The sequence below is a fragment of the Siphateles boraxobius genome, unplaced genomic scaffold, assembly GCF_051911475.1.
Source record: "Siphateles boraxobius isolate OS27281-9 unplaced genomic scaffold, OSU_SipBor_1 130, whole genome shotgun sequence".
In the NCBI taxonomy this organism is placed as follows: domain Eukaryota; kingdom Metazoa; phylum Chordata; class Actinopteri; order Cypriniformes; family Leuciscidae; genus Siphateles; species Siphateles boraxobius.
This window is the reverse complement of record NW_027508734.1, coordinates 12,573,319-12,590,857: the sequence shown is the minus strand read 5'-3', so window position 1 is coordinate 12,590,857 and position 17,539 is coordinate 12,573,319. Positions and strand designations below refer to the sequence as shown.

The following is a 17,539-nucleotide window of genomic DNA, read 5'->3' as shown; positions in this document are numbered from 1 at the left end:
TAAACATACAGTACAAGAATCTGAAAGCTTGTTGTCTTAAGCCCAACTTATACTTATGTCGTCCGCATTCTGCAATTTTTGTCATCTGAAGTTCCACGGACATCCGTGTGTAGTTTAATAATTAATAATTTTTGTGTTTGCACTAACGGTGTGCACAACAACGCATAGGCTAGGTGATTGTTAAGATAGAAGAATGTTGACACGACTCTTTGACATCTGGTAGAGTATAAATAAGAAATTGTGCGGTGTCAAACGGGTCCACCAACTAATAGCTGTGCGGACACTACTGTGCGCGAGATGGCGCGGAACTCGAAAAATCAAGTAGCTTTACCCGGGCCTTTACTTTTCTAAAGAAATAGCATAAAAATATAAATGTATGCCCAGTGGCGATCTTTCAGAAGAAGCAAGGGAGGCTGAGAGCATCCTTAAAATGTATTTAAAATGAACAGTGAAGCTAAAAGTTAATTGTTTTTTTTAATCAATTTCAATTTCATTTAATATGCCCGGTTGTTGAGGGAAATTTGATTGATTAAACAAATCAGCTTAAGCTCAATAAGCTTTCAGTATCACTTCAGTGTGTCATCAGATCTGCTATCGTTTTGTCAATGAAATATAAATTATCAACAATTATATATTATCATTATTGATTTACATATCATCCTCTCATTTCCAAACAAACCACCACTGTGTAGCCAACCATGCCTATTTATTTATTTAGACAACAAAATTCCACAGTTTAAGCAGATTCTTCTGGAAATTTTGAAAAGATTAAAATTCAGATCCCCAAACCCTGTGTAAAAAGCATACTCACACAATCGCCGACTCGCTACAAGAAGAATAAATCCGCTGCACTCATTATACTCACCGAACGTTCTGAGGAATGCGGCGATCATTATGACGTAACAGTCGACCACACGAGTTTGTGAGGGATGGGAGAGCTTTCGTTGTATTAAAAGTGAACATGCAATACAAACAAAGACTGACTTAGTATTTTTAATTCATGATTGTTGATACAAAAACTAGCGCTGTTTATTTTAGCATTTGCAGCTGGTGCATAGGGCTACACGGGAGCTCGTGAAGCTGCTGATGGGCGTATGCCTATACATTTTATTAAGCATAACAGACCACTGAAACAGATATTAGCCTACAATAAAAGCACATTTCTGAAATATAATTCACAAAAAAGTTCCTCCTCGTTTTTTTCTATTTATAACAATAGTTAAGCAACAGATCAGACGAGAAAGAGTGCTGTCCTGAGCAGGACGTTGATAATTATATTAACGCCATTGCGGAGACTATTCGTTCCAGTGAAATCATAACAAAAACGCACAGAAACGTGTCCCTGCTTGACCCTACTGTCACATATTAGGTTTTGATGAGAGGGTGGGAAAAACTATTCGAGAGCGGATTAGAACCCTTAACATCTGACACGCTTGACAAAAGTTCTAACCACAATAGGTTACAAATTTTTTTTCGCGGATCTATACATTTATTCCCGTGAAAATTCTTGGCGCTAACTTACATTTGTAGATCTCATTAAAAAATTAAACACAATGTAACGTTAGTATTGAAATTAATTTCTAGACATCGTAATGTTATTTCTTTCCCTAAAATTGCATATAGCCAGTATTTTTTCACAGAAACAAAAATGACAAATAGAGTCTCAAGCACCACCAGCCTATAGGCTAATAGCCTAATCTCTAAATTCACTGTAACGTTAAATATAATCTTAATTCGCACCATCGGTTTCATAAACTCGATCGGCGTTGCGTTTGAAATCCGAATTTTATTATTCTCATTTTTTTCAATCAATAGGCTACATATTGAGAAAATAACCTGCTGAAAGAAGCAGTTTAATTTTACAAAAGACACCGTTATGTTTAGCTCCTCGGTCTGCGCTTCAGAGTAGATATCTAAAGCCGCTAAATGTATGGAAAGTTTTCAGTCAGGGAAACTGTTTCTCAAAAGATGCGCAACGATTTATAGATTTATTTGGATCTAATCTCGTTGACGATAAATAGAGCAAAATGCAAGTCGTGTAATATGTGTCTACGACTTAAAGGATAACTCCGGGGATTTTTATTTTTAAGTTAATCTTGATCGTTAAATCTTGTGAGTAGCCTACTGTCTATAAAAAGAAAAAAAACGAACACGGTGCTGTTCCCGCAAATGCCCAGAGCTCCCCCTCAGCTAAACCGGCAGTTATGGGGGCATATATACATAAAGAGGGTCTTTGTGCCTTTTAACAGACACAAAATGCAATTAAAATGTCTGTCCAACATGAGGGCCCTTACATGTGAACAAGATGCGTTTAGCAACTTAGGCATTGTTTAAATTCACCTAAATAGTGTTTTAGACGGCTAGCTAGTCTCGCGCTGAAGTCCCGTGGGAATTTCGTTGTAGCCAAAGCAGTGTTCAGGTGAAGAAGAAATTTGGTTCGCGTTTGTGCCGTACAAGGATGACTACACAGACACAACACAGCGCCCAAATGGAAGGATAAATAAAGTTTACATTACCTCCACAGTGGTTGCACACGTCTTCCTCCATGGAATCTCTTTTTTCTTCAACCGGCCCCGCTGTCTTGTGTCTGTGGTCATCCTTGTCAAAGTGTTCGCTGCAAATGCGGTAATTTTTAGCGCGCAGTACTTGTATGGGTGTTTGCGCGTCAAGTTGAAGTACAACTAGCCACAACTGCAGAATCTCGAGGTCATGGAAAGGAAGACGATGAGAATAAGTTCTTGTATTTTCACATTCTGTTGCCATAATTCGGAACGGCACAAACGCGAACCATTTCTTCTTCACTTGTGAGCAACTCTGATCATCACTCTTCACACGCTGCTCCCACGTGCACACTGCTATTTCTCTCTCGCGCGCGCGATCAGCGCCGTTTTGTTACAGCGATTCTCAAGAATTATTGCAGAATCACCAGTACACTGAACCGAAAACTGTTTTTTTCGGACCCGACAATGAGTTTTTCACCATTGCTGTGTTACGGATTTTTGGGTGGGGTTAAAACGTGGGCTCGATGAGGCACTGGAGCCCCTGAGCTACTGGACACGCCCCTACTTGATGACGCCTGGAGCTCCTGACCTCCTGGACACGCCCCTACTTGATGACGCACAGGAGCCACTGAGAGTGGCATAGGTCCGACGCAAAGGTATAAATCAGCCATAAATCAGCCTTTAGAGATGGGAAATATGGCCAAAATCTTATATCACGGTTTATGTCCTTTAATATGCCCTAACTGTAGGCTATATGTAGCTATAGGTTTACCATACATAGGCCTAGGCCTAGGCTACTCTTAATTCCGGACATGGCCGTAAAACATCAGCAGGTCGGGATTTCTAAAATGTCTGGGCACATGAACAGAATCTGTATGGCGTTATTTTCCTGTCAAATGTCGAGAGCGTATTATTGTAGCACGAAAGTACATTAATATAATGTGCCGAGCACGAATCTCTCCTCGCGCGCGGAATATACTGTGCCGAGCGCGAATCTCTCTGCTCGCGCGCGGGAACATTGCGCGCGCTCTCAGATATACTCTGCTCTTGTAAGAATTTTCTCTGGGCTCGCTCAGAGAATATGCCCACACTTAAAACGTGTTCAGTTCAATCGCAAATCTCTCCTCTTCGCTTAAAGAATATGGAGGAACAAACCTGCAGAAATTAAAAATGAATAAAAGAATAGAAATGAATAAATAAACAAATAAATATGCGAATAATTGTAAAAATAAATAAATAAATGACTATTTATACTTTTATTTCCACATTTATGTACAATTATATTTTTTCCAATTTTTTTAAAATTTATTTATTTATGCATTTATTTATTTATTTATTTTCAATTTGATTTATTTTCAAATTTATTTATGTATATATGTATTTATGTCTACATTTATTTATTTGTACATTTATTTATTTATACATTTATTGCTCTGTATGCTAATGAGGGGGTCTTTTACCTAAGACATAGCAATCGATCTCAGAGTGGCAGTGCTGAAGCATTTAGGCCACAGTGACACCTTGTGGTGTGACCAAATACGCAAGAGGTTTGTGGACATGACTTTTTAGGTCATGCAGGAAATAAATGACATAGAGATGGGCAACATGGCCAAAATCTTATAACATGGTTTATATCCTTTAATATGCCCTAACTGTATGTAGCCACCCAGTGGGCATATGATGTCAATTTAACATAAATATGACATCAAACATTATGTCAAAATGACGGCACGAAATAGGTCAAAAATGAAAGTCATATTGACGTCAAAGTGTCGATGTCAAGAGTTTGACCTCTGCTGATGTGATTAATTGAGTGATGATTGGCCAATATTGAAGACACCTAATGTTAACAAGCAGAATCACTGAAGCAGAAAATCACACATTTCAATATTCAAAATATTATATTAAAAAATGAATCTCATAACATTATTTACGCAACTGTAATTGCAGTGTAAATGCATCCATGGCTCCTCTGCATTAACAGTCTGTGTAAATAATATCTAATGCCATTTAGAGTCAGCGTCACACGTCCCACATCTGCAGTGCGAAGATGGATTTTGTTGAAACTAAGTTTTACTGGTGACAGCTCTATAGTAGTGCCTTATTTACTGAATTGATCAGTTAAACTTAAGAACTTATAGGCTACATGATGATGATGCATATTGCCTATGATATATGGAGGACCGAACCTGCAGAAATTAAAAATAAATAAATAAATGAATAAATAAACAAATAAATATGTGAATAAATGTAAAAATATATAAATAAATGACTATACTTTTATTTCCTTATTTATGTATAATTATAAGAGTAGGCCTATGTATGGTAAACCTACAGCCTATAGCTACATACAGTTAGGGCATATTAAAGAACATAAACCGTGTTATAAGATTTTGGCCATATTGCCCATCATTTATTTCCTGCGTGACCTGTAAAGTCACGTCCACAAACCTCTTCCGTATTGTTTGGTCACACCACAAGGTGTCACTGTGGCCTCAATGCTTCAGCACTGCCACTCTGAGATCGATTGCTATGTCTTAGGTAAAACACGCCCCCCCCCCCCCCCCCCCCCATTAGCATACAGAGCAATAAATGTATAAATAAATAAATGTATAAATAAATAAATGCATAAATAAATAAATGTAGACATAAATAAATGTAGACATAAATGCATATATACATAAGTAAATGTGAAAATAAATAAAATTGAAAATAAATGCATAAATAAATGAAAAAATAAATAAATGTGTAAAAAATAATAATTATACATAGATAAGATATTTATATAAATAGTATAAATAGTCATTTATTTATTTATTTTTACATTTATTCGCATATTTATTTGTTTATTTATTAATTTTTTCATTTTTAATTTATGCAGGTTTGGTCCTCCATATACTTTAAGCGAAGAGGAGAGATTCGCGATTGCACTGAACACGTTTTAAGTCCAGACATATTCTCTGAACGAGCCCAGAGAAAATTCTTACAAGAGCAGCGTATATATCTGAGAGCGCGCGCCCAGTTCCGGCACGCGAGGAGAGAGATTCGCGCTCGGCACATTATATTCCGTGCACGAGCAGAGAGATTCCGCTCGCGCATTATATTAAAGGCACACTATGCAGGAATTCCGTTTTTGTCAAACAGCGACCTGTAGAGTCACTGTGGAATACTTGGAATACTTTTTTGAGTGTAATGTAAACATTACAAAACGCCAGATGACATCAATAAAGTTAAATGTACGTCGCATTATTTAATAACATTCGCCGTTAGGATTATTGCAATTTATCATAATAGATTGCCAATTGTGCTCGTTTACAGTATTTACAACCTCTAGGCTTAACTTTATTTGTGTCCTGATAATTATGTGAGATATTGACAACTGTTCTCATGATAATCTCATGATAAATTATTGGACTGGTCTAATTATCAACAATGGATGAATGTACAGCATCGTAAAAAATGACATACTACAAGCAAGCGCAACAACATACAATATAGAACGCAAACAAGTTTACAAATTAGATATTTACTTACTAGTCCATCAACAAGATGCTGTTGCATCCAGTGCTGCTGTTTAGCTCGCGCCAACGAGTAAATGCCCGAGCGAGTGGGACTCTTGTCCGGTTCCTCACGCGGTCAGATTCTCTTTCCTTTTCCTAGTCTCTTCCGACCGCGTTTTCTTTGCTTTTTCCATCTTCGACTCAAGTATCACGTCTGAAATGCGTGCAACTGTCTTCGTGCTTCATGTTGTTGTTGATGTGTGTGACGTCGTTGCCGTAAAGCATTTTGTGATTCTCGCGAGATTTGTCGGGGGCGCTCCTCTCAAACTTACATTGCTGGTTTTTCCAGCGGCGTCCCCCCCAGGCTTTACTACCAGGATGATTCGTCCTGCTATGAGTTTATTTACCACCGAAATGACTTTGAACCTGTTATATTAAGGTAAAATTCTTGCATAGTGTGCCTTTAATGTACTTTCGCGCTACAATAATGCGCTCTCGACATTTGACAGGAAAATAACGCCATAAATCCGCAGATTGGTGATGTTCACAAAGGAAATGTGAATAGATTACATTAGCAATATAACAAACACTACATACTAATTAAGTGATTACCATTGTGTGATCTTTCAGCAGTTTTTTAGTGTTTGTTCTTTGGAGAATGGGTGGATTTGAACATTTCCGACACTTTTCTTTTGGAGGTCATTGGCCAGAAGTGCCTATGAAAAATAGTAGAATGTAGAATTTTGTATTTTTCCATTATTTAAAAAAAATCAATTGTGGTCTGTCACTCAGAATACCTTTTAAGTTTTGGACATGCAAGAATCTCTCACATTTTCTTCCAAAATAAAACCCCTTTCATTTTTACTCTTTCTCAGAGGTTTTTCAACTTTCTAGTTATTTTTCTTGTTATTTTATTTCTGTGAATGTGTGAGACTTCCCATTCATTAACCGCTATATAAATTACTAGAAGAATGACAAAGTGCAGTAAAAGGTTGTGCTACAAACCAGTGTGTTTATGATTACGATAATAAATTAAAATGATAAAATAACAAAATTACCAGTTTGCAACATCAAGTAGCTTAACAGGCTATTTTGTACAAATAACTGGAAGTGGGTGTAACAATCTTTTCTTCACTATTGTGACGTATATCCAAGTGAACAAGAAGGACTTGATTTTGTCCGTGGGGAATTGTTTGGATGGTTGTGATTTGCTATTGGTCGATCTCATGTGAAGGACAGGTTGTCCCGCCCTAACGGCAGTAAACACATCATCAGAGAAGAGAAGTTGCTGCAACTTCAAATTCAACTTTGATTAAAGATTATGAGGGAACATAGGATTTATAATAATTACTGCAATATTCCATAAGTAAGAATGGTCAATTTTGATTTCATGGTGACTTTAAAAATAAGGTAGATAGCAAAAACGAGAGTGTGTGAGGTTACCACAGATGCAGCTGGTGCTTAATATTTAATTTCAAGGAGCAAGATGGAAGCCAAATCCTTGGAGTCTCTCCCATTCACCCCATCGCACCTACTCTAGAATGTGAAGACTTAGCCCTGGTGATCTGGATTAGAGCCTTAAATCTCTGCTTTGATTTAGTCCCAGACTAAATTAGATCAACACATAGAAGCTACAAATTCAATAGAAGTTCTTTTCATAACAAAATAACAGTTAAAACCATGGCGGGCGGCCCAAACCAAGCGCACAGACGGATTGTGATCTGAAAGGCATTAATCCTGTGAGTGATCATTGACTGAGTTTCACAATACGATTATTAAACGCATTTTGTAGTACATTGGGTTGTACACTTTATAATCCTCGCTCCACAATCCTTGATGTGGTTCCCTCTTTATTCTACAGCGAGCACTTTTTGTAATCAAAGTTGTGCGCTTGCAACCAAAAATTATAAATAAAAATAAGCTTTTCCAAAATGAAAAGATTTAGCTACCATTTACGAAATTGCAGTCCTGCTTGGCCTTGTTTCATTCATAATTACAATGAATACTAACAATTCAGTGTGCATGGGGTGGGTGGGGGGGGAATTTAGGACAAGCGACAGGTCTGCACAGATGCCATCCATTCAGGCATGTGAGCAAAAAGCCGATAATGAGCAGTGGAGGAGCAGTTCTTGTACGTGTCCGTCACAAAACCTGCTGCTCTGCTGCACATGCACAAATGAACAACCCTCCCCGTCCCGGCAGTCCGAGTCATTGTCTACAGAAAAGCTCCCCAGTACATAGCTATTCACTCATTAGTGCTGCACTTTTTTTTTTTTTACAGTGGCCCCAAAAACTATTTAGACACTTATGCCACACTTAATGCAAAGGCATTTATTTTAAGTCTGTCTTAAATACTTTTTGGGGCCACTGCACAGGTTTTGGACATGCATATTCAGTCATTTGCTTTACAGTTTACAGAATATTTTTTTAATTCTCATTTAGTGAACAATTTTTGTAAAAAAAAAAAAATGGAACCATCTAATGCCAAATTTACACGGCAAAGGTGGCACACAAGTGCTTCTGAAGTGGCAAATAGGTATCTTTAAGCTGAGTTTAACAGAATGTTGTCATAGGGTCTGAGGTGGGTCAGAGCAGGCATAATTTAGTCTGATTTTTGTGGCGCATTGCGTCTATACACAGAATTTTGAGCAGGCACAGAGCAGCCTTAACTCAGCTGTATAAACATACCTTATGGTTATTTCTCTAATGAATTTTGAGATTTAATCTAATTTTAAATACAGACAGCTAAGGCTAAACAGCAGCTCTTATTTAGATGAATTTCCGATAGTAACAGACCAACTAAAACATCTAAAATAGTGATTCTCAAACAAAGGACCGGGGCCCAGTAGAAGGGCCTCAAGATTACTTAATATGATTTAACCCTCTATTGCTGTTTGGTCAAAAAAAAAGTTTCTTTTTTAGAATTTTTTAGTTCATCGGAATGATATGAAGCTTAGTAAAGGTTTTGGCACTTGCTGTGTGAACACACACAAAAAAGGTTAAATGGTTCTGAAAAAAATAGTCACACTTCTATTTTTCGAGGTTAAAAATGACTGCATTGGAAATGAATGGGAGATGATATTTCATCTATTAGAAATAATTGGTGCTGCGCCCAAACAAAGTCTTACTGAAAGCTAATTTTTGGAGATCTCGACCTCAAAGACAGCTTGTTTAGATTTATGGCTTTGATCAATTTAAATGATTTTTTTTTTTTTGCTTTGGAAAATATATTTCAAATAATTGAAATTTCATTTTTCATAATAATAAATGTAACATTTTCTAACTTTTTTCAAGTTCACTTTTTTTCACATCAGCATAATCTGCCAAGTGTCGCTTTTAAAAAGACACCAAGTTTAAGTCTGTGCTCCAAAGCATTAGATTTATGGCAGTCCATGTCTGTCCATATTTCAGGTCCATGCACAAAAAGTGAATTATAGCTAAAGTATAAATATAATTTAGTACAATAAAATCCCCTAAAAATACTAAAATAATAGTACTAGTATTATGCCATTTTTAAACAGTCAATAATTTACCGACATTGTATGTAGAAGTCTAACATCTAGAGGCTAAATCTGGTATTGCAAGATAAAGTCATGTTTGAACCATGTTTCAGATCCTATATGCTTTTCTGCTACTCCTAGCAAAGCATGTTGAGACAGAAAGCAAAAAAAAAAAAAAAAACACACACAAAAAAAAAAAACCCAGTAACTTCTCTCAGTAAACCTAAACATTAACTTTCAAAAGACTTGAAGTTCACACAGAACTCGTTTTCCCATTGTTTTTCAATGTAAAAGCGTGCTAGGCGAACATGTTTGAGCATCTTTTGCAGCATCTCTTGCATCACTGCAATCTAAAAGCGGCGCTCAAGTTAAAATAAATTCAACTTTTAAAAACACGTCTTTTTTTCGTTCCTCTGCCCTTAGTTTTTAACAGTAAAAACACGTTCTGTGTGAACCGGCCCTTAGTGTTTTTTAATAACATTTTAAGCACAGAATAAGTAGCATGTCATTTGTTATTTCTCTTTCTAAAGGCACAGTAGTCTACAGAAAGACGTCTGCACTGAAACAGCATGCTCTTTCCACTAGTTGGAAATGCATTACTTAATGGTTTAAATATCCTTCATAATCATACATTTAATATGGTTAAGGAACATATACATTTGTGTTCTTTAATGAACACACCACATTTTATCCCATTTTACTGTGGAAACTCATAAATTGTTTTATATGATCATGAGTACAAACTATTCAAACATTTGGCTGTTTGGAAAATTTACTGTGAACAGAAAATGTGACACTCAAAGGGGGGAAGTGTGTATACAGTACACAACAATAATAAAGATAAAGTAGTATGGCAGTTAATGTTCATAATGTATGAAAATAGTATTTTAGTATTTAAGTATATATACACATGTATAATAGTATTTGATCAGACAACTAGTGCTTTTGTGGATAGTGTTATGCAAGTCAAATAGAAAACACAAAAGTGGCATGAAAACAATTTCACTGATAAAATCTGACCAGTTAAAAAGGTTAAATCAAGTTCAATTAAAAATATTTATAAAAGTCCCAATTTCCATGTGAAATACTGTTCTTCAATGCTGAAATCTGGTCAGAAAAATACATTTTCTCCACTATAAAAGTAATTTAAACCACTTTTTGAAATTCATTGTGAAATGATCTGGTAAAAGTAAAAAACCTTTCGCCTTTAAAAAAAACGGGCTCCCAGTTCCTCTACAAAACAAGCAAAGTAAACCGGGAAGTCTCATCCCGTTTTCTGGCCACAGGGTGTCTTTCAACCCAGAAAACTCAAACCAGCCATTACTGAGAATCCAAAGAGGATGAAGAAAACTTTGAGCAGTGGCCGCTCAGGGGAGTTCAGTTCATGGGGAAGGATCTCTAAGAAGGTGATGTAGATAAAGGTCCCGGCCGCCAATCCCTCCAGCACCGCCTGGATAAAAGCACCGTCCTCCAGCTGAGCCTCGATCACTAGAATGCCGATGGCAATGCCGAGAGGAGACATCACAGCGAAGACCGTCACGTAGAGCAACACCCACATGGGCTTGACCGCGCTCTGAACCAGCTTCACCGACAGACTGAAGACAATGATGCTCTTGTGAACCAGGATAGCAATGCAGATCTCCAAAACCTGAACAGAAATTGGAGTGGAGGAAGTGAAACTTGTCTTTTATGTTATATTCATCAGTATACATTATTCTAAAAGACTTTCCTTTTTGGCTGATGTCACCAAGCCCTCTTATTTTTCAACAAACCACTCATATTAGGCCATTCTGTTACATATTACAGAAGTAAAATGGGTTGGCAATTCTGTCTTCTGCTGACTTTGTGAAGTGTAATTTCTATGCATTAATCAAAATAAATAAATAATAATATTTCCAAACAATTTCAAAATAAAAATTCTGTCATTTAATCCCCCTCATCATGGCTTCCTTAAAGAAATTGGCACATTGCAGCAGGATAAAAAGTATTTCAAAATTCGCACTTCACCTTTAAAATGGAACTATTTTGTAGCGACGTCACTAAAGTGAATTCATCCAGCCTTGTGTGGTGACAAATAAACAAGTTTACAATAGACCATAACTAAAGATAACGACAAAGATATAGTTCTAAAAATCATTCTCAATATTAAAGAATAGCGGTCCACACCATAAATATAACGATAACAGCACAGAGAAGCGATATCGTTGGAATCACTTTCAGAACGATTTTCTTCAGCTGATGAACGATAAAAACATTGACAGCCAATCAAAATCCATCCTGCTGTAACGACCTCGAGCATTTAAACTGACTGACAAGCAGACACGTACAATAAACAGAACGATATTGTCCGTTGGTGAGGACCAAGGTAATTTTCGTAAACAAAAACTGAAACTAAAACTATTGGTAAAAAAACATTTTCACAAACTGAAATAAAATAGAAATTTCAACATAAATGAAAAACTAAAACTAAACGAAACTAACAACAGTTACTGAAAAACTAACTGAAATAAAATAATAATTAGCAATAATAAATAATTGTTCGCATAATTAATAAGCACTAAACTAAAACTAACAAAACCATTAAAGAAAATAACTAAAACTGTGGGAAATTTGAAAATGATATTAAAATAAAAACTATTTTAAAAATGCAAAACTATAATAAACTTGGTGTGGACCTTAATAAAGTTATCGTTTTTGGTGTGAATGGACCTTAAGGGGAAATTTAACTGACTTAAACCAAGAGGAACATAACATGCTCAAAGTAAGTATAATATAAATTCTGCTCCACACGAACTTCATCTCTGTATCTGCTCCGAGTTTGGGTTGCTTAGTATTGTAATTTTACATTTGTACTGTATATTTTCATATATACTGTACCTTTATATATTATTTTGTGTTCCAAAGATAAAAGAAAAAGTAAGTGACCCTTCGACATTTATCCAGAGATTTGGCATCCTAAGGACATAACAGAACAAAACCCTAAAAACACAGCTTGATTTTGAGTCACAATGCTAAACCGGGCTGTAAACCTTTGAACCTAAAACTTTATCAGTTTTCTAACAAGGTCAGCACAGTGACACAACACAGAGTTGTCTTTTCAAACAAAACCAAAACTCAATAAATCACCTTAGTGTCTGTGGTCTGCAAGCCAATGGCCAAACCCTCAAACACAGAGTGTAGAGAGAGAGACAAGAAGAGCATGAAGGAGCGGAAGGACGAGTGCGCATGAAAATCCACGTGGATGTGGTGTCTATTCCCCTCCAGATCATTTAGCGAGTTCTGTCCGTGGGCATGACCGTGACCCGCGGGAGCTAAAAGAGGAGCCGTCTCCTCATTTCTGCGGCCCTCTGTGCAGCTCAGAACCATTTTCTCTAAGATCAAGACGGTGAAGAAGCCACACGCCATGATGAACTCTGCAAGCGGGAAGCCCTCCTGGAAGATGAGGAGAACCGGTATTAGAAACATGGAATCAACATATTGATCTTAACAGAGCAACTCCATAATTGATATAAATAATTCAGTGAGCTCACATCAAGGCCTTGTTTTTGTAGCACTGCATGTATGTCGGAGAGGTAGTCTGGGATTATGTCTAATAAACAGGCGGACAGGAAGACGCCTCCTGCGAAGCAGCTCACAAAACTCAGCACGGCTCGGTGGATTGCTGGAAACAAAGAAAAACCACAATCAAAGTCACGTTACATTGATTAATGGTGCAATCTTTCTCTAATCACTCCTTTTAGCTTATCAGTCAAAGTAAAGCAAGTTTCGCCATAGGGATTTTAATCAGGAGCCCAGAAATAATTAAAAACACATCAGCAGAACTGATCATTTTATTTACTCACAACCTAAAGTTTTAGGTGTAAATGTAATTTGCACTAAGCAGAGCTTAATCAGGTGTTAATGACATTTTACTCAACTATAATTCTGACAACTCATAACCGTGAGAAAACCACATCCGTTTCTGGTTGCACAAGCGATTATTTGTGACATATGCTTCTAAGGTAAAGCCTGCAATCAAAAGAATACAGATTTAATAATTCACAACACATTTGGGTTACTATAGATCACTGTGGTCGTTTAGTAGCAGTTTTTGCTTGTTTAAGCATGTTCGAACACCAGTTTCACTTCCTCCCTAATGCACATCTGTAATATGCGAGTAAACTGGAGAAAACCTCATCAGCTGACTCTCATGTGTTCGTTGCATAAAGACTGAGCAAATTCCTTATGGTTTGGTAGAGTGTATGTAACCTAGTGTATGGGCATAAGCATACATACATAAACACACACATATCCACATGTGAACAGATGCGTAACATGCTTACAGTACATAAATATATGGCTGTGCTGCAACGAGGCGACAAATGTAAGAAAACATCATGAATAGGACAGTAAAAATTCGACAACACCCCTAAAAGGACGGGAATTATTATTTACCTGTTCCACTAGTATCTTGAAACCATTTCATCCGCGCTGGGATGAAACCAAAAAATAGAGTTAAGAACAGCAGCCCAACCAGCGCTCCCACTTTCACCTGTAGCAGGTAATCCATCTCGACAATGACAACTCAGATGAAACTAGAAATGTAAACCGTAGAGAGAGGACAGGCGCCTCTGCCAAACTCTGATTACTAAAATATCGGTAAAGGTTCTAATGTATAGCGCTGTCTTTGAATGATGAACCCCATGACTTTGATGTTCATGATAGTTCAGCGGTTCATTCGGATCAGGTTTAAAATCACACGACTTGCCAATGCATGTTTGTCAGTCGTTTGTCCCGCCCCTTGTTTTATGACGTTTATTTCCGGTTTGATTAATCGCTGAACGGTCAAACTGAACGTCTATAATACTACTGAAATATCTACACTTCCGTAGTTATATTTAACATTTTAATTAAAAGTGTATTATTGTTTACGTGTCTAAAATATAATATCTGAGGGCATTAAAAGAGTACATTTTGGTTTTTGAGCCGCCGAGCGCCCCCTGTGGGAAGATTATGTTACTTCAGTACGGTATAGTTATTTCCACTTCTTCCAGTTGTGCTTTGACTACATGGCATATAGCTGCTGTTCCCAGTAGCACCTCAATGCAGTACATGTGACTAAACCACACATGACTGCCTTGTGACTGAGAAAAAAAAGTCACATCAGCATTGCGTGCGTGCGTCTTAAATTTACTTTACAGAGGAAAATAGAGAAATTGCAGAACTATTTTGTTTGTCAGAGCCTGAGTTAGTAAGTAACCTACAGTGCTCTTTCAAAAGTACTTTAAATATTTGTATTCTTTACCTTTCACTTCTACCCAAATGATGAATTGACAGGAATTTATGGATTAACAGTCATATACATTGTAGTTTTCCCATTCATATGCCAATAATAACCCAGCAAATATGCTCCTTTAGGGCCCGAATGGGGCCATTGCGGGCAGCCCACTGTGGGCCCAGATAACGGCAGCAGGCCCGGCATGTTTGCTGGGAAATGTAATTTTAGGCTACAATAATTCCGGTCATCGAGTCAGAGCAGCGCTTCTACAGCGCCGAGACTTTTCACTATCACTATTCTGTATTAACACTATCATAAACACTTTTGTTTTCTGTCAGTCAGTCAGTCTGTGCATAATGGTGGAGGGATTTTGTTCTCAGTAACTCTACATCCATATGCCAGTAGATGGCGACAAGTGACTGTTTCTACGGGTGAGTCATTCAACCGATTCATTCAGGAACTAAACTTTATGGCTGTGTCCGAAATCAACAGCTATTCACTATTCTCTGCATTACTTCACTAATATAGTTTCATTGAGGGAGTGAATAAAACATGAGTGAATGAATTCGGACACTGAAGTTGCGTCTCAATTTATGCATCCTTCGAAGGACTCACACTTCGAAGGGTAACAATTGTGCTTAAAATGTAAGTTGCTCAACATTAACTTGTTTATGGAGCTGTTGAATAGAAGCAATATAAAAATTTTAAGTTATCAAAATATTTTCTTATAAGAACATCTTATTTGTTTTAATTTACAGGCTCTGGTGTCTGATTGTAGCTAAACTAACGAGAATGATTTGTCAATTCAGAACTTTATTGATTGAGCTTGGGATTTACAATGGGAAATCTTAATGATATATTTGTCCATATTAACCCCTTTTAAGAAGCCAACAGAGATCCTTTTTTGAATGTAAAGTGCAAGATATGGATGTGTTTAATGACATTAACATTTACATAATATGTTTTCTTAAGCATTTAGGCTATATAATGTATTATGTAGCAGGTGTTATGTTGTAATAATACTTAATATTTTCAACAACCCAACAAAAGCATCGTATACTTTTGTGGATTTAAGACGGATTAGTCAAGACTTTACCTTAACTTTAGGAAGCTATTTGTGATATTTTTAAGAATTGTAATTCTTATGTTTTGTATAAGCAGTCTTAAGAAAACAAATAAGACACTCTTGCTTGTGTCACGCTATTTAGTAATGTTAGTTATGTATTTTCTTGAATTTCCTTTCTTCAGAAAGTTAGTTAATCTATTTCTGAATGCCCAAGTTTGACCTACGATTGCTTGAAACCTCACAAACGAAATGTATAGAACCTACTACATCCACATGTGGATTGCAAGCTTTTTCCCCCACTGGAACAAATGGTGCAAGAACAGGCTTTTTAAAGTATTATTTTAGCTAAGCAGGAATCAGTTGTCTCAATCAGACGTGATTCAGAGATGTAAAAATAAAGGCCTAAAATGAATACTTGGCAAGTGCTGGATGTCTGACAACACATTATTTTGGGGAACAAAAATGTTTGATTTTGGGGAACAAATTATGAGATGCGGAGGAAAATTATTTCAATACTTTTTTGTTCGCTTGCAAAATATTTGTGTTTTCCCAAGAAGCTTTGCTTGCAAAGGCATTGAAATAGGCGATGCCTATATTACCTCTTTCCTTATATTATACTATAGTTATACTTTGCATGACCCTATTTACCTCATATTTTGCACATTGGACCAAAAGATGCTTTAGTACAGTTAGTCTAACATGCCTGAATAAGTTATGATAGACATAAGTCTTGAATCTGCAAGCTCTTTTAACTGCTTTTATTTTTTACAATTCACTTTTATTCAGTTAGACAGCATGCAACTAATAGGCTACTTTTTTTCCCCTTAGCTACATTTTTGAGCTTTGTTTTTAGTCATATGCATGTCAGAGCAAACAAGCAAGCTGACTGCTGTGTGCGATTTGAGTGGAGTTAGTCAAAGGCATGAGGAGTAAAGTTTCTCATTTAATATTCCTGCAGCCAACCGAGCTCCATGCTGTCGAGTGACCGCCGCTCCCTCAGGCATCAATAATACAAGAGGAAGTTATTGTTCCGCTGCAGGCGACAGCAACACAGAATTAAAAGGCTTGTGGGGAGGCTGTGCTAGGCCTTTCACTCAACCCACTCAGGTTTCAGGTGCAGTAGACAGGCCTCCGACAAGAGATAGATGATTTCAAACATCAGTGAAGGGCCTGATTGTGTGGCCCTTAGGGACACTTTTGTTTTATGACAGCTGTAGGCGACCTGCTGGCTGCCACATAAGAAAAGCAATACCCATGAGGACAATGGTACCATTTTATGTCAGTGTTGGCGCAGGTGAAAATTACCTCATAAGATGTCAGATTGAGCAATAAAAAACGGCATGTAGTGATTCAATTATGATTAAGTGCTTTATGTAAGCTTTTAAGAGGAAAAAAATATGTTGATAAAATTTTAAAAAAGCACATAAAATTAATTATTATTATAAGCACTATAATAGTAAATAAATAATTAAATAATACCAAAATAATACTGGCATCAACACTGTATCATTACAACCAATAAAGAATAAGTGATATATATATATATTATTTGGAATATCACCATCAAAATAACTATTATTCGATGAATTGTTTATTATGCAGCCAATGTGCATTATCTATTGTATATCTACTGTGCTCCATTTTAGCCTCAGTCGAAGTAATGACCTACCTTTGTAACTCCTTTAATCTTAATTACTATGAAATTGCCTTGTGAT

General features: G+C 36.8%; 1 protein-coding gene across 1 annotated transcript; it reads right to left on the bottom strand.

Moving 5' to 3' along the window:
- Positions 1-10,255: 10,255 nt before the first annotated feature.
- Positions 10,256-14,290, bottom strand: slc39a1 (solute carrier family 39 member 1). The gene is made up of 4 exons (XM_077227928.1): positions 13,936-14,290; positions 13,032-13,162; positions 12,628-12,933; positions 10,256-11,149 (listed from the first exon to the last, which is right to left on the bottom strand). Exons 1-4 carry the CDS (start codon positions 14,048-14,050, stop codon positions 10,796-10,798), a joined length of 906 nt encoding a protein of 301 aa, XP_077084043.1. The 5' UTR covers positions 14,051-14,290; the 3' UTR covers positions 10,256-10,795.
- Positions 14,291-17,539: the final 3,249 nt, after the last annotated feature.